The sequence below is a fragment of the Engraulis encrasicolus genome, chromosome 20, assembly GCF_034702125.1.
Source record: "Engraulis encrasicolus isolate BLACKSEA-1 chromosome 20, IST_EnEncr_1.0, whole genome shotgun sequence".
NCBI classification, from domain to species: Eukaryota; Metazoa; Chordata; class Actinopteri; order Clupeiformes; family Engraulidae; genus Engraulis; species Engraulis encrasicolus.
In genome coordinates this window covers 23,091,918-23,113,986 of record NC_085876.1, presented here as the reverse complement: position 1 = coordinate 23,113,986, position 22,069 = coordinate 23,091,918, and the positions used below count along the sequence as shown (strand labels likewise).

At 44.5% G+C, this 22,069-nt stretch overlaps 1 protein-coding gene across 2 annotated transcripts; it reads left to right on the top strand.

The window, feature by feature from the left end:
• The first annotated feature begins 336 nt into the window (after nucleotides 1–336).
• ddah2 (DDAH family member 2, ADMA-independent) lies at nucleotides 337–21,271 on the top strand. 2 transcript variants are annotated; one of them, XM_063185604.1, is made up of 6 exons: nucleotides 337–572; nucleotides 2,282–3,231; nucleotides 7,922–8,110; nucleotides 15,683–15,802; nucleotides 18,432–18,575; nucleotides 20,784–21,271. In XM_063185604.1, the coding sequence occupies exons 2-6, from the start codon at nucleotides 2,914–2,916 to the stop codon at nucleotides 20,901–20,903; spliced, it is 891 nt and encodes a 296-aa protein (XP_063041674.1). In that variant the 5' UTR covers nucleotides 337–572; nucleotides 2,282–2,913; the 3' UTR covers nucleotides 20,904–21,271. The 2 variants fall into 2 exon arrangements, with proteins under 2 accessions (XP_063041674.1, XP_063041673.1); XM_063185603.1 differs by having other exon boundaries at nucleotides 337–632.
• Nucleotides 21,272–22,069: the final 798 nt, after the last annotated feature.

Sequence of the window (22,069 nt, the reverse complement as noted above, 5' to 3'; positions counted from 1 at the left end):
GGAGGAGATAACTTTTTTTTGTCACACAATGATGGCCGAGGTGATATTAGGGGCGGAGGGAGGGACACACATGCGGATAGACAGGGGGCAGTGGAGGGGAGGAGTGGCGATTGAAACAATAGATTTGTGGGAAAGATAAACGATTTGCCCCTCACCTGGGTTAACACATCTCATACAGTGGACTCAAGGTAGGTTACCGTCCTTTCAGTCTGGCAGTTTTAATTTAAAATAGCATCTTAGTTTGAATTAAAAATGCGGATTACCCACCCGTGACAGATGAAAAGTTTCCAGAAAAGTGGTTCATTGGAAAATAGCTTTGTCACAGCGTGGACTGTGGATTATCGGATTATTATCGTCTGATGTTGGCGTATTTTTAATGTGTGAGACTAGAACGATGGGGCGCCTTGGATGAGAGGAATGGGGGATGGGGGGATGAGGTATTGAGAGGACGGATGGAGCCGGGTGAGCAGACGGAGAAAGAGGAGAGAGAATAACGGGAAAGAGAGAGGGAGAGAGCAAGAGAGTGGGAGCCTTTGGAAAGGAAACAGAGGAAGCTACGGGAAGGAAACACCGTGAGTTTTCTTTGGGTTAAGACATCGGTTTCCTCTATTTTACGCGTTTAAACTATTCAGGTAAATGCGCACTATGTCTTGCATTTACACAGAATGAAAAGCTTTTACATTTGGGTGTAAAGTTTGACAACTAGATGCAGGATAGACCCTGTTGCTTCGAGTTTGTACGCCTTCGCGATGTTATGCTGTTCATAGGGGGTGTGCTGCCAAATAGCCTATCAAGATAAACTTGTAATGTATAGGTTGGTATCCTAGATATCTTGCCTTTGTGGTCGTTGGATATTGCTGCATAACTGTAAAACAGTAGGCCTACAAGTATTCACTGGCAGCGTTTATTTTGTTGGCTGAACAGTATGGTTGTATGGAGACGAAGTACTATGATGACCTTTGGTGGAAATTCGGTTCCTCTCCAATGTTGTGTTAGCAGTGGTCTGTTAATTGATGGCCTGCTAAGTTGATGGCTTGGCTGGCATTGTTTTTTGCTATGGTCTTATAATTAATTACTTGTTTTGGCAAGCCTTATGATCACAGCAGTGAAGGACCATTCCGCGCTGACAGCTTTCGAATGGAATCCTTTCTCGCTTGTGTGAAAACTTTGCGTAGTGCCATCGTAATGTTGCTTTTACAAAGTCTGTAATGACATGTGTAGTAAACCTTGTTTGATGAATCAGCGGTGGGCTGCTATCAGAGGTGGAACGTAACTAAGTATTTTTACTTCGTTACTGTACTTAAGTAGTTTTTTCTGGAATTTGTAGGCCTACTTATTTAAGTAAAATTTAAAATGCAGACTTTTACTTTTACTCAATTACATGTTTTGACAATTACTTGTACTTTCTACTCCTTACATTTCTAGGAGAAGACTTTGTTACTAGTTACATTTATCCTAGGTTTTCCTGTTGTGTTTCGTGGATATTTCAGTAGCCTCAGCTGCGGGCAGGGAGGCGGGACCAAGCCCCTCTTCCAAATTGACACCCAGACAGAAAATATACTTTTAAAAACATTAACAGGACTCCATAGTCATGTTCAAATAGAACCGAAAACCGTTGCAGACACTTTTTCCTATTGGATCAAGTAGGTAGACATGGAGAAAGACAGCCATTGCGTGAGTAGGCCTACTTGTACTTTTGTACTGAAAAGTACATTTAAAAGTTAGTACTTAGGACTTTTACTTAAGTACGTTTTTGGGAAACAACTTTTACTTTCACTTGAGTAATTTTTTCGCAGGGTACTTCTACTTTTACTTAAGTACACAACTTCAGTACTTCTTCCACCTCTGGCTGCTATAGGTTTTATAGACCATACACATGAACAATTAAGTCCTCGTCTTCGCTTTCAAAAAGGATGAGTCCTGAGCCAAAACATTGGCGCATAGATTGCCATGTGTTTCATATGCTGTAGCCTTCCATAGGCAGACATTTCAATTGAGATTTGTGGGGCCCTTGCAGTATTTTCACATTTTAGTGTCAGATTATAGTAGCCACAAATTTGCATAGCACTGATACAGATTGGGATTATGACCAGACATGAGCAAGTGTTAAATGTGGATAACTATTATTTTGTAGTTTTGGACGCCATGAAATAAATGTGTACTTTTGTTTTTGTTGCATCGCTGTTCTTCCATCTGTAATGGAAAGCTTTTGTTGGCACTTGTCTCCTCTAAATATTGAGCAGATCTCTCTCTCTCTCTCTCTCTCTCTCTCTCCTATCAGTGTCAACATCCGTCCGTTTTCTGCTCTCCTCCAGGTGGTAATCAAAACCAAGAGGATCCTGCGAACAGTGTTCGAACAAAAGTGCTTGGGATCCCTTTTTCGCCACACCGTTTGTGAAAAGCACCAAAAGAAGTCTGTGTGTGAGTGTTTATTCCTACATGAGCCTGTGTGAAGAGGTGGGCTTGGTCTCTTCTCTTCTCAGTGGAATGTTCCTCTGAATTCTAGACTCCCTGTGGAGGAACACTCTCATTCCAAGAGATCTGTTCAGCTCCCAGCTCAGCTGGCTGGCCTGTCACACCACTTCACATTTTACATTCTGTGCTCCACGCTCTACACTCTATGCTCTACGTTCCATGTTCTACAACTCTTGGCTTTGAAAAGACTCTGGAGCACTCGCTTTCTCCCCACCACACAGTCCAGGTGGACGGACACTAGAAGAACGATCCACGACTCCAGGCCCCAAAACCTCACACACAGACAGGCAGGGATACATGTGGTGTATGGACAACAGAAGACCATAAACTAAGTCTCCAACACACACACACACAAACACACACTGCAAACTTAGACCAGACACACCACTGTCGTTTTTTTCATAGTATCCCCACGTTCCACCACCAAATCCTGAAGACATGGCCAACGTGTGTTCGTACGGACGTTTCACGCATGCCATCGTGCGAGGCATCCCAGAATCCTTTGGGAAGAGCGCCAGTGACAGCAGCAGCGGCAACAGCAGCAACAAGGGCTCGGACCCCTCCACAGAGCTGGCCAAGGCGCAGCGGCAGTTCGGGGTGCTGACGGGGGCCCTGAGGCAGAAGGTGGGCCTGCAGCTGATCGAGATCCCCCCGGACGCGGAGCTGCCGGAGAGCTGGAGGATCGAGGACGTGGCCGTCATACAGGGGGACACGGCACTCATCACCCGGCCCTGGAAGCAGCAGAGGCGCGGCGAGGTGAGGAGCGTGTGTGTGTGTGCATGTGGTGCGAGTATGTCTTTGGGGAGGGGGTGGTTGGTTATGAGGAGGTGGACAAACGGGTTAAGAGACTGAAGGGACAGTGAAGTAAGAAGGTGGATCGGAGAGCTAGTGATCCAGGGGGACACGGCACTCATCACCCAGCCCTGGAAACAACAGAGGTGTGTAGTGTACGTGTGTGTGTGTGTGCACATGTTAGCGAGGTGAGCAGTGTGTGTTTGTGTGTGTGTGTGTGTGTGGTGGGGGTGTTTGTGAGGTGAGAAGCCATTGTGTTAGGTGGGGTGGGTGGCAGATTCGATTCCCGGGTTCGATTCCCGGCCCGGGTCCTTTGCCGGCCCTTCCCCATCTCTCTCTCCCCACTCGCTTCCTGTCACCACCACCTTCCCTGTCCTATCATGAATGAAGTCAAAAAGAGCAAAAAAATGAATTAAAAAAGAAAGAGAAAAAGAAAAAGAAACGGAGAGCTATAAGGTAGAAGATATGTTGGTAACACAGAGAGGTGGAGCACTCTTCCCTCTGCCTTTGGAACCAACAGAGACGAAGCGAGGTGTGTGTGTGTGTGTGAGGGGGTTGAAAATCGTGGCTTTGCAGAGTCAGAAGATGTTGTGTGAAGGGGTAGTTGTTGGCATAGAGGTGCGGAGAAGGAAAGTACAATGTCATGGAGGTAAGGGGAGGAGAGTTGGGGGAGAGTTCATCATTCTACCCTGGAGGACCCTGCAGCGAGGTGAGGTAGGCATGTCATGGCCAGGGCCATGGTTACCAGTGGTGTAGAACAGTGTTTCTCAACTGGTGGGTCGCGACCCAAAAGTGGGTCGCGGAGGGGGTCATGGGTGGGTCGCGGGGCCTTGGTGTAAAAAAAACAAAATTCTAAAAAAAAAAAATCCAACTTTTCCTGCAACAATTTACAACTTTTATTTTGATAGGCTAGTGAACTCCGTGTCATCTGTCGTCATAGATACAATCTGAGTGTTTATGCAAGATAGATAGCGTGCAACCAGTCATTCGAGTCTTGGTTACATTTTGAGAATTGCATTGAATTGACTTGAACGCTAAAAAAATTGGGTCGCGATCGAATGAGAGTGGAAAATGGTGGGTCCCAAGACTGTTCCAGTTGAGAACCACTGGCGTAGAAGATAATTGAGGAGACCGTGGTGGGTGGTAGGGGGCCTTGCGAGTCTTGTGCCTTGCAAGTGAGTCTCCAAGAAGCGGTTCCTTCTTGGCCAACTTTCGGCCTGTGCAGTACATACCTGTAGTATATGTGTATTGCTGACAGTGTTAGTAACTCCTCTTGACCTGCTGGGCAATATATACTAAGAACATGGTTAAGTGATAAAACAGGCTTTGTTTATGTGCAGGAAGTGGTAAACCTGTTAATAGATATACCTGCAGGTATCATTTAGTAATTGAGAAAATGAGGACTTCAGGCTCTTCTATTAGATGATTTACCTCTACTGTACTGTTCTCCCCAACGCCTTGCCAGGTAAACAGTCAGATAACTCCACTCCACAAACCACGCAGAGAAGTTCTTCGTTTTGACACTTAATGGCTAGTGGAAATGGGTAAAATAACGATGCCTTCAAGGCAACCTTGAAACTTGATGAGAAGCAAGTGTTTACATTCTCAGGAACGCCTCAGAAAAACAAGAATACGTCCAATAGTTATGACGTCAGTCACCCTACACAGATAATTAACTAACTTTGCCAGAAGGTGGCGATAGAGGTCCAAAAATAACAGTAAAGAACAATTATCCTTAGTTTCACAGTAGAAAACTAGCACCAGTCTTGCATGAAACAGAACACTCCCCGCCTGAATACCCAAGGGGTTTCATTCATTCTTTCGTGTCCTTTCCTTTTGTTGTTTGAAATAGTCCTTTCCTGAAAATTAAATGAACTCATTAAACATTACATTCCATTGACCATGTTATTCCCTTCTTCTTTTCTTTTTCTTTTTTTTTAAACAAAACAAAACAAAACAAATCTACCTCTTAAAACATGTCATATATTTCACATTAAACCTTGGTTAATATGCCACTCAATTAATATCCGGAGGAAATAAGTGATATTGGTTCGTCCATAGGCTGTCGTGTAGCTAGGCGCTGTTTGCGCCAGCTGCCCCAGGAAGTGTAGGACAGATTTGGACTCTGCCCCACCGCTGCGAGTCCTTCTGGTCAAAGTAGCCAGACGGAGGTGAGCGTGGGCCTAACCACCAAGTCAGCCGTGATGTGGGTGTGAACAGGAAAGGATCGGTCGGGTCCCTGGGCACAGGAGCTGTAAAGTGGCACCCATGGGGACACAAGTCGAGTTGCTCTTGCCTACTTGGTGCATGAAGCTGAGGCAGCAGTCTCCCCGCCATCCTCCTGTGCAGGGTCTGTGGTGTCTGCAACGCCGTTGACTTCCAGCGCTGGGCCAGGATGTAGCGCTGCAACATGCCTGTTGCTTCCACACTCTGTGCAGCTCACGTCGTCATTGCAGTCCTTTGCCAAGTGTATGGCTTTGCAGCACTTGTAGCACACTCCGTGCATTTTCAAGAGTGCCTTTCTCTCCTCGAATGGCTTGTCTCGGAATCCCCGACACATGTGTAGGGGATGGGGCTTGTTGTGAAGGAGGCAGTGGTTGGCTGGGTCCTCTCTGCTGGTGGGCCTATCTGTGAGTGGGGCAGTGGCGGTCACTCCAGTCTTGAGAACAGCTACGGCTCTCTGCTCCTCTGACCTGGCTGGTTTGCTGGAGAGTTCATTGTTGGGGGGTGCCAGCATGAAGCTTGGGTCGTTGCGCATCCTCGCTTGCTGACTCACAAAGTCAGCAAAGAAGCTGAAAGGGGGATAGGGGGCTCTGCGCTGTTCCTTGTAATTGAAACCTATTGTGAGCCACTTTTCTTGCAAGTGAAACGGCAGTTTCTGCACAATAGGGTTAACTCCCCTGGGTGTGTCTAGGTAGCCAAGGCCGAACAGTTCCCCATCAGCTTTGGCTGCCTGTATTTCCATCAGTAGGTCGCCCAGTTCCCTTAGTTTTCGCCCGTCTTTGCTCTGTATCTTGGGGAAATCTTCCAATCTCTTGAGCAGAGAGTTTTCAATCACCTCTGGTGCGCCATAGTACTCATATAGCCGATCCCACACCGCCCTGAGCCCGTACTCTGGGTAATTCACATACACAGTCCTTATGCGCCTAGCGTGGTCAGCTGAGTCTTTGCCTAACCACTTCACAAGAAGGTCGAGCTGTTCGCTAGCAGATAGGTTGAGGTCTCCTATTGCATTCATGAAGGAGGCTCTCCAAGCTCTGAAGCATTCGGGATGGTCGTTGAACTGCATAAGCCCAGTGGAAATGAGCTCACGCCTGGCCATGAATCTAACAAAGTCCGACATTCCACTGTTCTGATCAGACTGTCCATTCGCAGGGTTGCACTGTTGATGAGCAGGGCTGTGTGGTTTTCCTGCTGGTTCCTGTTTGGTGTCCTTGTTTCCTAAATGCTGCCGTGCCATCTGTGAATGTGTGTGATCAGGGGGCTGCCACTGCACACCTTTCTCTGCAGAGCCTTGCTGTATGGGTGGGCTGTGGGACTCTACCATTTCAGTTGGCCGTGTGTAATGTGGTGCATGGTTCTGTCGAGGGGGCTCTGTATTTGGACCTACGGTGTGGTAAGAAGCCACAGAAGCCTGCAAGTCTGGAACACCGTCTAGGACTACGTGCACCACTGGAGCGCTCTCACTCACTCCTTCAACATAGTCCTGGGTGCGTGCTAGTGAGTCGAGGACTGGCACATCGATATCACCGAGATCCTGTTCTAATTCCTGTTGCACTGCTGCCTCTAACACATCTGCTTTGGCTGTTGCAACTGCAGCTCGTTTGTCGAGGCGAACTTTTTCCAGTGTAATTTCCAAACGCTTAGTTTCCAGTTCTAATTCGGCCTGTTTTAATTTCAGTTCGTTCTCTTGTGCAGCGAAAGCCGCTTCCACCCTGGCCGCCTCTGCTTCTGCGCGAGCGTTAGCTGCAGCTAGTTTACTAGCAGAGGAAATACAAGTCCCTTTATATGAACAAGAGGCGTTAGACCTTGTTTTTATCGTTCCTGATTTCGACGCCCTTGCTGCCATTTTAATTTAGTCCTCGTAGTGCTTACTTGGGATGACAATCCAGTTGTGGTGATTCTGTTGGGCGCGTAGCTCCCGCGTAGTCCTGTGATCTTTCAAGTGTGAAGATTAGCCCGCCGAAGACGTTATTTTACTGTACTGTTCTCCCCAACGCCTTGCCAGGTAAACAGTCAGATAACTCCACTCCACAAACCACGCAGAGAAGTTCTTCGTTTTGACACTTTATGGCTAGTAGAAATGGGTAAAATAACGATGCCTTCAAGGCAACCTTGAAACTTGATGAGAAGCAAGTGTTTACATTCTCAGGAACGCCTCAGAAAAACAAGAATACGTCCAATAGTTATGACGTCAGTCACCCTACACAGATAATTAACTAACTTTGCCAGAAGGTGGCGATAGAGGTCCAAAAATAACAGTAAAGAACAATTATCCTTAGTTTCACAGTAGAAAACTAGCACCAGTCTTGCATGAAACAGAACATCTACCATAAGGTTAACTTAACATGGTTTACTACTGAACCAGCTTCTTAATATACCGCCCAGGACTGTGTGTGTTGCTATACGTACGGTGCTGTTTCCCTGGCTACAGGCGGAGGCGGTGCGGCGGGTGCTGTCTGAGCTGAACCTGACGGTGGTGGAGATGGGGGAGGAGGAGGGGGGCTCTGGGGGCGCCACGCTGGAGGGCAGCGACGTGCTCTTCACAGGACGAGAGTTCTTCGTGGGCATCTCCAAGCACACCAACCACCGCGGGGCCGAGGTGCTAGCGGACACCTTCAGGGTAAGTGCTACAGCCTTCGCCCTAATGTGGCGCAAATGGTAGGGCACTCGTTTTGCTGTGCGGCCGGCCCAGGTCCTTTGCCGACCCTTCCCTGGGTGCATCCCAATATGTGACCTTGCCTCCTCCACTTGCCTCCTCCACTTGCTTCTCGTCATGATGACATCACTGACAACAGCATTATATTTCAATATCTTGCAATAGCTCAATTGTAAAGTCTTTTTCTCATTTGCAATTGGGATGGTGAATGAAAAACAGTCCCTCAAAAGTTGTTGTGGCGAGGCTGACAGCTGGGAAACTTTATCGTTTTCTCCACGGAGGAGGGGCCAGGAGGCGGGACGAGGAGACAAGCACAAGTGGAGGAGACAAGGACACATATTGGGATGCACCCCCTGTCTCTCTCTGCCCACTCACTTCCTGTCACTTCCTGTCACTACCTTCACTATCCTGTCAAATAAAGGCAATAAAAAGAGCTACAGCTTAGTCTGGGTAGTATAACCTGGTTAAAGAGATTGGCTTCAGATGAAAGAGTTGCAGGTTCATTCCCTATCTCACTCCATGGCTGAGGTGCCCTTGAGCAAGGCACCTAACCCCACACTGCTCCAGGGACTGTAATCAATACTTAAATATATCAGTCATATATATAAAGACTTAAATATATATTTAATTTAATACTTACAAATATCTGTAAGTCGCTTTGGATAAAAGCGTCAGCTAAGTGTAATGTAATGAAAAGTTCAGTCTGGCACCACGCCATTTGCAAAGCTATGAAATCAACGCTTGCCATTCAAACCAGTTCAAACCGTTCTTAATTGGTCAGCACAGCCATGTTTGCACCTTCATGGTGAAAGCAGCAATGACCGGCAGACTTTCAAACCTCTGAAGAATGTTTACAATTTCAAAAATCTGCTGATATCAAACGTTCTGTGGGTCACAGACAAGGGGAAGCTATCAAAATTTTAGATGGGGGTTTGGTACACAGAAAGCATTGTTATAATATACAGGCTACGTTGAGAGACAGTGAGATGACATTGGGAAACAGACAGCATTGTATTGAGGACACTGCAGTACAGTTGGTCCTACACCTCCATATTTTCCTCTCTGGTGGTGAGACACTGTGTGCGTTCCAATATGCGACCTTGCGTCCTCCACTTGTCCTTGTGTCCTCACCCCGCCTCCTGTCCCCACCTCCGTGGAGAAAACAATAAAGTTTCCCAGCTGTCAGCCTAGCCACAACAACTTTTGGGGGACTGTTTTTCATTCATCATCCCAATTGCAAATGAGAAAATGACTTTACTATTGAGCTTTTGCGAGATATTGAAATATAATTCTGTTATCAGTGATGTCATCATGACGTATTACTTCCTGGTATGAGGCCACAAGCACAAGTGGAGGACGCAAGGTCGCATATTGGAATACACACACTGCTGTCTAGGCCCCAGCCACTGTGTGAGACGCAGAATGTAACTGAGAACATGATCAACAATTGCAGCCCTTACTGTATTTCATTGGAAACGTGCCCTAAAGTGCTTCGGCCTCACTCACCAGCTGCCTTGCCCTGGTGTGAACCTCGCACATTTCCTTTTTTTGTTCCGTAAATGAGAAGTGCCTCTTTTATTTGCGTTGTAGTTTTGAGACCTTCACTTCTGATCTGAGATGTGCAACATTTTATCAGTATTCACAGAATCCTTGGTGCCTTAGTATAGCCCCCACACCTGCCTACGGTATTCATTATCAGATGTGAAGTGAAGCGAAAGCCTACCTGGGAAACTCCAACTCCCATTGTCATTGTAACACAGCACACAAGTGCACACTTCACACAACAAAATTGCATTTATGCCTCACCCATGCATGGGGGCAGCCCCGAATGGCGCCCCGGATGAGGGAGAGCACTGGTTCATTATTCCCCCCACCAACCTGGCAGGTCAGGAGTCGAACCCGAAACCTTTGGCCTACAAGCTGCCGACCTAACCGCTTACCCATGTGTAATGTATAGTGCAATGGTTCAAGGATGCATAAAGCTGCTGTTAGGTACTGTAGGATGTATTTGAAATTACTCTTTCTCCTGCAGTTCTATTTCTTTCAGTCTCTCAACACCTTACATGTTACATGTTACATGCGGTCTATTACTGTAAGTCAGTGACGTGCAGTGAAGGGTATGGTAGGGTAGGCAGTAAATATAGAATATATATCTATTTATATATAGAATATATTAACGGTGGGTTCGGTCCTCCCCCAGAAAAAAATGTATTTCTTAGATGCAATTTCCTGCATTTTAACCAAATCTGGAGAGTCACTATCAGCTAAAAAACTTTTACAAAAGACTAAAAACTTTGAACAAATAGTCCCCTTTCATGCAGATCTGAAATGTAACGTGTGTGTGTGTGTGTGTGTGTGTGTGTGTGTGTGTGTGTGTGTGTGTGTGGTGTGTGTGTGGTGTTGTGTGTGTGTGTGTGTGTGTGAGAGAGAGAGAGGGGGGCCTTATGCCACAAGGTATGGTTTGAATAGGCAAATAGGCCTATTCACATAAACATGCTGATATGGTCTTTAATGTGCAACAAATTAGTAGGCCTATGTTTCTCTAAATACTGTAAATATAAAGTAGGCTATAAGATGCCATCAGTGCTTAACCACCACAGCTCTAATAACTAAATAGGCCTAAGTAAATAGGCTACACTATTTAGACATTTGGACATTGTCAGTAGACCTAAATCTGAAACAATAAGTGAAAACATAATTTCAATTTTCTTGAAAAGGCCAGCTACAATAATTTTGTTTTGCCCAAATTGCCAAATTAGCTCCAGGACCCATACTTTGTACACCTTTAAGGACCTGTAGGCCTACATTTTACAATAATAATTTAGAAAGCTACAACATTTTGGGGGAAAAGGCTTTAACTTTTGGCTTTAGCAGTTGATTTTGTTGCTCTTCTGTTTATTCTGTTGCAAATGCCAGGGCGTTTCACATGGATGGAGGGTGGCACAGTGTAGCCTACTTTTGAAGATAAAAAGGTCTAGTTCACCAACTGTGAATCACACCATAGCATGTGAGGGGAAACGATTTACACATTTAGCAATAAACCAACCTAGGTAACAGCTCCTGCCTCACTGCCGCGTTTTGTGCTGATAATCAAACACTCACAGACAAGAAGGAAAGTAGGCAAGGGGGCGGGTTGCTTGCAAACATGACCTGTGCATTCAGACTCGAGTAAACCAACGAAACCACTTCTGAGACTCATTCTTGTGCGTGATAGTATTCTCAAACACTTCAGCTACGGTTGTGCAAGGTGTTTCAAATAAAGTCAATTTGTGAGTGCGGAAGCACTCCGAGAAACCATCCCCAGTCAATCGTCCTGTTCCACGTTGATCTCGACTCGCACACCGCGCACTTCAAAAGAACGCAGCTGCACTTGCTAACAGGCTCCACACAACTCACGCATTGCGTAGTCATCATCATAATAAATTAGGGAAATGGAGTCATGTCGAACGCTCAAAAAACAATCTCGCGTCCATAATAACACACACACGGTCTATTCATGTCCACCACCGCACAACCAATCTTCAATGTCAACACCCTGACAAACGGTGACAACAAAAGGCACCAACGAAAAAAACTTGAGCATGTTCATGTTAAAAGGCTACCCGCAGCATAATAATTAGATGAATCTTACCTTAAAGCAGAATCACAAGTAGGCTGTGTTTTTCATGCAAGGCTTANTTCCATTAAAAGCCCGGGGTGGTTGACATGATGAAGACATTTTGTCCCAGTGCAAACTACTTGAAGCTGCTACCCATCTGATGTTGAATATTTCCACAATGCAGCGATTGCAAACGGCTCAGCTGTCTGTCATTTGAACCGTCTTTCTTGCTACTTTCTCGGCATTTTTTAAAATAATAAAGACAAAAAGCCAAAGACTGCCATGTTTTCTTTCCGATACGGCTAGAGATTTGAACAAGCCTTGCCTTGCTAGTTGTTGCTATCATAGCTGCCTGTAGGGCAGAAATTGGCTACTACCTGAATTGTAACAATTTTTCATTTTGGCGCTGTGATTGGCTCACATACTCCCGCCACAGAGTAAAGGCTCTGCTTTTAGTCCCATTGACAAGCTATGTGACAACTTAATACGCATGCGCAAACTTCTACATTGACAGCATTGAAGGCAGGGTAGGCAGAGGAAAAGCGAGCCTTACCGGGCTGCCTGGCTGGCATTCGAAAGCTCTGCTTTCAGCCTGTCTCTGCTACCAGCCGGGACTGCGCGTTGCCACGGCAACCTGCCCAAGCCTGAGCGCTTTGCTTCGTGCGATTACTTAGGTTTTTGATCGTTGTCCTGTGTATACTGTACTTTAAACAGTTCATAATTTATGCTGAATCAATGTTATTGTTGTGTAGGCCTATGTGAACTCTGAAGAATATTTTTTTAAACACGTGTTAGTTTTTATTTTTAAGACATTTATCCCAGGGTAGGCACTGCCTACCCTGCCTACCCTGACCGCACGTCTCTGCTGTAAGTGAGAGTTCATTTTGGTGCAGGGGTTCTACTAAGGGTTGTTTTTGATGATCCGAAATGGGAAGTTTTTGGCTGTGTGTTGTAGTTTTTAGAAGTTCAAATTTGATCTGAGAAATGTAATGCAATGCAGATTCACAGAAGGGTGTTATAGTGAAATGACCAAAGCCACTGCCCTCGTCCCTTTGCAGTTCAATGTCACTACACTGAGGCACAGCATAATTATTTTTTTTTGGGTCACACCACTGCACATTTCCCCACCTGACCATTGTTTCTCGACATACAGACAGACCGTCACAGACCGATAGATCAGGGGGTATCCCAGGAATCTGGCTTAGCAGTAAACCAGGTTAAATTAACCTTGAGGCAGTGGTAAATCATCCAATAGAGGAGCCTGGAGTCCTCATTTTCTTAGCTAAATGACACCTGTGGACGATCTATCAGCAGGTTTACCACTTCCTGTTGGTTAACTTAGCCAGGTTTATCTCTTAACCTTGTTCATGGAATAGTATCAAGATAGATTCATATGGACAGAGAAGAAAGAAGGAGGCATAGATGTTAACACTTGATATGATGGCCGTTTTGTTTTCCCCTCTAAGTGTCTGATGATCAGAGTCCGTGTCCCTCTGAAGCATCCTCGGGGAAGTCTGTTATGCCCACACGTAACGTCAATATTGATTAGGCCTGACTCTTAAGTGCCTCTCCGTCAATAACATGCGCCATGCTCGTAACATGCTTTTGTGTCTGTCTCGCAAGTGCATGCCGCTCATTTGCTTTTAAAATGAAGTAATTTGTGTTGGTTTGCTTTAGGCTTTCAGATCTCCCTTCAAGCTTCTGCGAGCAATACACATTGAAAGAACACTTGTCTCTTGGTACTCTCGTTTCAGAGCTTTCAAAATGGGTTCTAGAGCACAGACCATAGAACTAAATCCAGAATTTGTTTTTTCTTTGTCTGCCTGCCTGCCTGCCTGTCTGCTTTTCTTTGGATTTGAATATGTAAAACTCTCTCTCACACGCACACACACACACACACACACACTCACTCACTCTCTCTCTCTCTTTCTCTCTCTCTCACTCTCTCTCTCTCTCTCTCTCTCTCTCTCTCTCTCTCTCTCTCTCTCTCTCTCTCTCTCTCTCTCCCCCCTCCCCACTCCTTCCTTCCGCACATGTGTTCTGCCAACAGAAATATTTGTCCTCGCCCCCTTTTCCTTTTGTTTACTGCCCATCTAAATATCGTCCGTCCCCCTCCAGAGCTGTTGTGGAGGAACAGTGTGCAGGGCCGGCCACGTGGCTGACAAGCAGGCATGCAACCTACAGCAGGGGTTCCCAAACTTCACCATGGCAAGGCCCCCCATATGCCGATAGATTCCAGCCAAGGCCCCCCTAACATCGATGCTACACTACTTTTTTTGTGCATGCCCATTCACAACCATAGTCTATAAAATAACGATAACCGTGGTAATGTTCCGAGATGCTACGGATTACTGTATTATAATGCAGTTCTGAACTAATGGGAATAGTTAAGCTGATTGCCAGTTTATTTTGGTTCAAATTAGTTATTTGTTTATAGAAATATTTATTTTGTTTTGTTATACCTTTCCTGCCAACCTGCCGCGGCCCCCCTAGCACCTCCTCGCGCCCCCCCCCAAGGGTCCCCGGCCCCCCCAGGGGTCCCTGGCCCCCACTTTGAAGACCAACTGGCCTACAGTACAGCAGTCTAGGGTTGCACACAGTAGCTAAAGGGCAGGAGCTCTTCCCTACTGCAGAGGAGACTCATGTACACTGTTCACAATGGTGCCATCTGTCTAGTGTCTACTATAAAGTTCTTAAAGCAACAATGAGTAGTTTTCCTGGTCAGGCGGGGGTTGCCGTGCCATGAATGCGCCGACCGAGTCCGATTGCGTCCCGCATGTGTGTCCCGTCCCGTGTGTGGCTCATGCAGTAAGAACAACAATACTGACTGATTTATTTAACATTTTATACATAAGCCTAGCCTGTCCTGTAAGGTAAAAAAGAACCATTGATTTAAAATCAAGACATGGAGGAGCATTCTTAAGTATCAAAAATAATCCAATCATTGGCTTAAAAAATTGATATTGAATCGAATTGCCATGAAGTCTCTGATTTACACCCCTAATCATAATCGAGGCACAGAAGACCAAACAATATCTTTTAAAAACTGAATTTTAAGGGTCAAGGTTATGCCCTACTGAAAAGAAGTAGGGATACATAAGACCAAATCATTGGCCTACACTTTGGATGTCCTAGCCACAGATTTGAATAATATTTGGTATGTTGATTTGTTTCGTGGGACATCTGTGGGGCTGCATCTGTTGAAATGGGGAGCGATTCTGGCCATGAGTAAATTATATTGTTTCCTCATTACTTTAGCATGTACATGAGAAAGCATGGCAAATTTCAATTTGTGACAATCCTGTGTGAACAGTTTGACATGTTCATCCAGACTTGTACCATGTGCCTGTATATACATGCTTTCTAAATGTTTGTTTTCCCCTGACTGCGCAAAACTAACTGCGCACAACTCAACCTCTGATTGTTGGAAACCGCTGTCGGTCAAAACATTAGCTCACTTGGTTGGCTTCCAGTGTCTTGCCCCTCCTCACAATATTGTGTTTACAAACACAGTGAACCCATGTATAGGGCCTTCCATACTACGCATAAAGTGAAAGGCCCATCCAATCAGTCGGGGAATGTGATAAGCTGTATAAGTCTTGTTTCATGTTTCACCTTTCTTCCACCACCCGTCCTCTGAGTCTGGTCATATTCTTTGAATGCTTATTATAATTTATAACTGTCTGTACCGGATGCTACCAAAAACTGAATGGAACCACCATGTCCCGTTTGGTTTAACGATGCACACTAAGAAGTAATAGCACGGCAGAGAACTAAAGGGAGGTGTACAATGAGCATATTCCCAGAAATGGTGGGACTCACTTCTTCCTTTCAGTGGTCGTAATTTGTGTGTGTGTGTGGGTGTGTGTATGTGTGTGTGTGTGTGTGTGTGTGTGTGTGTGTGTGTGTGTGTGGGTGTGTGTATGTGTGTGTTGCAGGACTTTGCGGTGTCGACTGTGCCAGTGTATGGCGGGTGCCGGCTGAAGAACATCTGCTCCATGGGGGGTCCAGACACCATCATCATCAACAATAGCGAAGGAGCCCGCAAGACACTCAGGGTAGGGCTGTTAAGATTATATTCTCCACACAGGGGCGTTAAGTATACCCCCGCAGCCCCTGCGAGGCAGGGGGGCCCACATGGGCCCTTGACTTGAAGAAATGGGCCCCCTCCATATGATATCAGGCCCTCTTTTTTTCGTTTGGGGGCCCATTCTTGGTAGTTTGCAGGGTGGCCTGAAGTACTTGCGTTACGCCAGTGTCTCCACAGCATATAGATAGATGAGGGAGCTGGGAAGACACTGAACGTAGGGGTTTTAACGTTATATAGTCCAGTATACAGTGTATACAGGGCATCCCAAAAATGTATACACACTTTAAAAGAATCGGGCCGATAGTTATGGCTTTACAGTTATTTACGCAGAGGGAGACAAGAAGGTGCTCAGGGTGTGTGGGTTGAGTTATATTTATTGCTTTATTTAAGTAAAACCATAGCATTACATGTACAAGTTTCAGCTATAGATGATCAGGCTGTTGCATCAGCTGGGTTCTTTCACTAGTTGTCATGACAACTTTAGATTTTTTTTTTTCGCACACCGAATTTTTTTTTTTTTTTCAGACTTGTTGTCATAGAAAAATTGAGCGGAAGAACTAGTTTGGCAGCCTGGCTAATACATTTGGATTGATAGAAGAATAGAAAAAGATGAGGGACATCAGGAAGAAAGAAAGCTTAATAGCCTTGATTCGGATTGTTTAGTTAATTCTTGTAAGGGGAAAACATCAATTGATGCATAAGAATAATAACAATAGAAACGGCACATGTTAAAATTTAGTCTTTACAAAGAGAGGCAACAGAATCAAGAGACTGGGCCTGGCCTTGACGCATCTCTTGGGGAATGGCGTCACGGTTCACACACCCTACACTCCTAACTAGATTAAGGACACTTAGCTCATCAAGTGATTGATGTGCGTTTGCTAAGAGCCATTAACATTGGGCGGAGCCGTGGAATTAAGTGCTGCAGGCAGGGGGTTCAGGCCAAATGACTACACCAGACAGGCAGTTGATGGTCTTTCATATCAGCAGATGTTTCTTTTTAAACAGCTATGTTACTGGGGGAGTCAAACAACTTCATCCTGTCCTTTTCTGTGGCCTCAGTCAGGTAGTGAAGGCTCCATGTCAATTGAAGACCAAATTTGTTATTCAATATCACAAATCAAAGGTCATTCTCTTATTTGCAATTGGGATGTTGAATGGGGGAAAAAATCCCTCCCAAAAAATTGACAGGGTGGTTTTCTCCACGGAGACGGGGCGACAGCGAGGCAAGAGGCCAGGAGTCACAGGAGAGGACAGGAGGATCAGACAGCCCTATTGTGTCACTCATGTAGGGGTTTCCCCACTGTTGTGGAACAGTCCACCCTTTTTAAAATTTTCACATATTTGCACTAGTTCCAACTATTATTCATGAATGTGCATATAATTTTCTTCTCAGTGTTTTCAATACTTCGATTTATTGGTATCAGAATTATTAGCATACCTTAGCATAATCACTGGAAGTAAATGGGACCATTAGCATCAAAGCCACAATCGATCACTAGACAGGATTAAATAACCCTTTTGCACTGAATTTTACTTTCATTTTAACGAGGTTTATGAGTACATTTGATGATGTTTTGTTTGGTCTCATAGACTTGCATTGGTTACACTTAATATGGCTATAGACCTACTGTTAAACTAGGCAATGCAAACAGAGAAAAAAATCCTATGCATTCTCATATTTTACCAGGGCTTTACTACATATGAGCAATTTCTTGAAATGAGGTGGACTGTTCCTTTACAGCAGCTTTGAGTGGCCCTTTTCCTTTTAAATATGAATGAATGAAACTTTATTGTCATTGTACAGGTACAACGAAATTGGTAAAGTGCAGATGCTCATGGTGCTTAAAAACCAACAAAGAAACCTATATATATATTTACTGTATAAAAATAATTCAGATTTTAAAAAGTCAGTTGTGCAAAATTAAGTGTGTAGATTGCTTTTGGATAAAAACTGTCTTTTAGCCTGTTTGTTTTTGTACTCAGAGCCATGTAACGCCTGCCTGATGGCAGCAGCTCAAACAGTTTATGTCCAATATCCAATATCCCAAATGTTAACAAAATCACTGAATAGTTCTGATAATTTTCTGTAAAGATATTGAATACAAACTTATCATATGATATCATCAGACATAGGAGGGTGAACAGCAGCGGGGCCTGAGGGACGGGCAGGGTAGGATGGGATGGGTGTCACTGCTGTGATGTCATCCACATAGCTTTTTTCTACAGTCAAACGGCCAAATAGACTTGGCCCTGGTTGGCCACGGAGAAGGCAGGCTGAGCTGACTCTCTCCCCAGAGTTGGCTGTCAAGGGATGTGAGAGTAATATGATTTGCAGGCTGCCTGACATCCTAACGCTATTATCAGAGTGTTGTTGTTGTGTGCGTTTGTGTGTTATGTGCACGTGTGTGTGTGTGTGTGTGCACAAATGGGTGTGCACTTGTATGCATGTGTATTATATGGTGTGTTTATGTGTCTATTTTTGTGTTATGTGCTTGCTTGAATGCTATTATGGTTTTACACGTGTGTGCGTGCGTACATGCGTGTGTGCATGAGTCTATGTGTTAATGTTGTCTTGTATGTCCGCTCTCCCTCAGATGATGGAGCAGCTGACTGACCACCACTACGAGGTGCTGACGGTGCCAGAGCAGGCTGCCGCTAACTGCATCTACATCCGCGGCCCTGCTAAAGTGGACTACCTGCTCCACCCCACGGCTGAGGAGTGCCCAGACAGCATCAGCGTGAGTACTGAGTGTGTGTGTGTGTGTGTGTTTTTTATTTAATAATCCCAATGTCATATTTGACACATATAGTTTAGTATATTCCAATCTCAACAGTAAACCCCAGTGCCTTATGTGTGTGTGTGTGTGTGTGTGTTTCATGAACTCACCATAATATTCAACATCCCCATTAAGGAGTGTTTTAACTTGCACTCCCCTCATTAAGAACTCCCATTCTACAGGTTGATTTAAGCAACTTGCGACGAACCACTCTGCATCAGACATCCTGGCTTCAGGCAGAAAAAAACAAACATATTTTTTTTATAAACTACGGTATCAAACCAACAGATAATTACCTCATCCCTTCAGCTAGGTTAATATGTAGTGAAATTGGTTGTGTTGGCAGCCAAAGCAATCCAGACTTCAATTTTCTTAATCAGGTTTGTCCACCTCCGCATGAAATATTTCAATTCAATTCAGTTTATTTGACGGACTCTTGGTCCACAGTCACATAATACAGAAGGGCACATAAAAAACACACACACAGCAACGTCCTTCGTAAGAGCGACTCAACTGTCTCTCGACAGCGACGCTCACCACCAAGGGAACAGTAAGACGGTCTTAAGACGGTTAGCAACGACAAGAATCGAAAAACGGACCCCAGTACAATCAGACAGGAACCCCACACAGAACGAACAGCAAAACAAAGAAAAAAAAGAAAAGAGAAAAAGTACAATATAAAAGAATTAAAATCTATACAGACATCTCATCCAGTGCACTCTTAGCCTGGATGAGTACCTTGTGCTACTGACCAATGGGTTAGTGAGTGGAGTGCCACTATGATGTTGTTGGAGGAGTCATCCATGCGCTGTATAAACTTGTAGATTAAGTTTCTTAAAAGTGCATGCAGTGTCACTGCCCTGAAGAAGGCACTCATGCCGCTACGCGTGGGCCTTGTTTTCAATATGTCCATGTAGGACCTGTCATATTAATAAAGACATTTTAATTTGGAGTGCCTTAGTCAGAGAATTCTTTCTCATTTTTTGATCCTGGAAGTGCATGCAGTGTGTTTACTCCTGCATACACAAACATCTGGCTAGCACTACCACCTCTTGGAACCTTAAGTAAAATTCTTAGTGCATCATTGTATGCAACTTGTAGTTTCTGCATGCTGGACTTTTACACGTCTTGAATGTAAAAGAAACTTTCAGAGATCAATGAAACAATTTGAGGGCCATAGCTGGATTGCTTTGCAAATGTTTTTGCATTGCCAAGCACAGCATAATAGCAGGGTGAACAGCAAAATCCCCTCCAATACAAAATAGATATCTCGTTAGTCAAGCTACACCCTTGATTGTCTCTGCAACAAGGCTCACACAAGCACTTGGCCCCCTTTTCTTTGCCCACTGTTTCTGCTGGCATGGATGAAAGAAAACGTGTGTGCATGTGCCTGTGCATGCATGATGTGTGAGGATGAAAAGAAACCACAATCCATCTTTTTCCCTCATTAATGCTGAAAAGGCTGAGACTTGATTACATGGAATGCGAAATCAGGCATTTGTATCGCTTTCGTTTCGCTCCTGACCCCAGGGGCTGTTTGAGATGCAGGGATTTTCTGATTCTGCATATTTTTTTAATGATGATTACAAATTAATCAGCAAGTGCCCTCATAATTATATCTTGATGCATAATGACTAGACTAACTATCAGTATTTAATTGCAGTGTTGTTTGGTGCGAAGGCACTATAAAAATCTCAGCTTTCAATTTAGATCACAGATCAAAAGTCGTGTTGAACAAACTGCCTTTTGCAATGGCTTAAAGGTAGAGTATATAATATGAATCATTTATTTACTTAAAGGTGCACTGTGTAATATTTTTAGCGGTTTCTTTCCAGAATTCATGTTGCCCATTCATTAATGTTGTATTTTCCATACTCCTCATTGCATTAGATAGTAGGTCTACCTAACCTGGCCATGATGTAGGCCAGTGGTCTCCAGTTATTTTCCACAAAGGGACAAATGAGTAAAGTAGCGCAAATGAGGCTGAGGGCCACTGATGTAGGCCTATCCTGTCCGGATTACTGCCCCTACTGTTCTACTTTTAAGACAGTGACACCTACTGGTGGAGGAGTATATGTATTTTAAAATACAATTTATAAACACAACAAAGATTACTGAATGTTGTCTTTAGTAAAATACATGTATTATTTTCCTATTTTATCCCTCCAGGCCTTCCAGAAGCTTCCGGACTACACGCTGCTCCCCACCGCCTGCAGTGAGGCCTCTAAGCTGGGGGGAGCTCTCTCCTCATGCTGCCTTCTCATCAACAGGAAGCCCCATGCTTACTAACACTCACACACACACACAGATCACTAGCCCCATAATTAAAACAATCACACACGCAAACACTGCACAGTACACGTCACATAGCAGCAGCATGGTGGAGCCACAGGCCCACCCTCATCTCATCTCACACACGCAGTAAACAGATCTCTCTCGCACACACACTCCACAACTGTTTCTTCTGAGCATAAAAACTTTTAAAGTCGCTATGAGGAAAAACAAATATTTTTTCCCTCAACCATACTTTTGCGCTGTAGGTCTTTTCCATAATGGAATTTCCAATAACTCATGTAATCAGTTGAGGAGTATTCACCATTTACATTTGACATTGTTTTTGTATTGTTTTAAATGTACATTGTTATGTGACTGCTGTACGTGTAGTGGTCCTTCCTTGGAGAGCGAGACATTCTGCTGGCCCAGCACAGCTGTAGCATGTGCTCTAGCGTGTCGTGCATACCAGACCTGCCAATGTGCTTAGTCGAAGGGCCAAGGGACATTATTCACACTGACAAAAAAAAACCCAGGTCCCAAACATCTGTGGACTTGCTTTGGCATCAGTTTCCTCTAAACTTGTTTAATCCCCCTCAAATGTGCAAAATGCCTTACATGGCAGGAGTTTTAAGCATCTAAAGATGTACTGCACTTGGAGGCCTGCATTTGCTTTTAATACTTAACATTATTTTTTTTTAAGGGCCTGGGCACTACCCTTTTCACTGTGGGGTATCTAGGTAGCCTAGTAATCCAGCGCCACCCAGTCTCATATTTAGGCTGGTTTATCAGGCTAATATCTAGGGGTAATAGACCACTTCATTTTTTTTCAAAGGGACAAATAGTCTGTGGTTTCACAAATGACATTGTAATGGCTGAGTTGTACATGTTTAAAGGGACACTGTGTGAGATTTTTAGTTGTTTATTTCCAGAATTCATGCTGCCCATTCACTAATGTTACCTTTTTCATGAATACTTACCACCATCAAATTCTAAGTATTCATTATGACTGGAAAAATTGCACTTTTCAGACATGAAAAGGGGGATCTTCTGCATGGTCCGCCATTTTGAATTTCCTAAAATAGCCATTTTTAGCTGCAAAAAAGACTGTACTTGGACCATATTAGAAAATATTTGTTTTTTACTAAGTAAACTTTCATGTAAAGACCAAATTTGGCAATAGG

Bases quoted from the DNA above. Each gene is read 5' to 3' on its own strand.
- ddah2 (XM_063185604.1), top strand. From the start codon at position 2,914: ATGGCCAACGTGTGTTCGTACGGACGTTTCACGCATGCCATCGTGCGA. The intron at 8,111-15,682 runs GTAAGTGCTACA...TGTGTGTTGCAG, and splicing joins TGCTAGCGGACACCTTCAGG to GACTTTGCGGTGTCGACTGT. The intron at 15,803-18,431 runs GTAGGGCTGTTA...GCTCTCCCTCAG, and splicing joins GAGCCCGCAAGACACTCAGG to ATGATGGAGCAGCTGACTGA.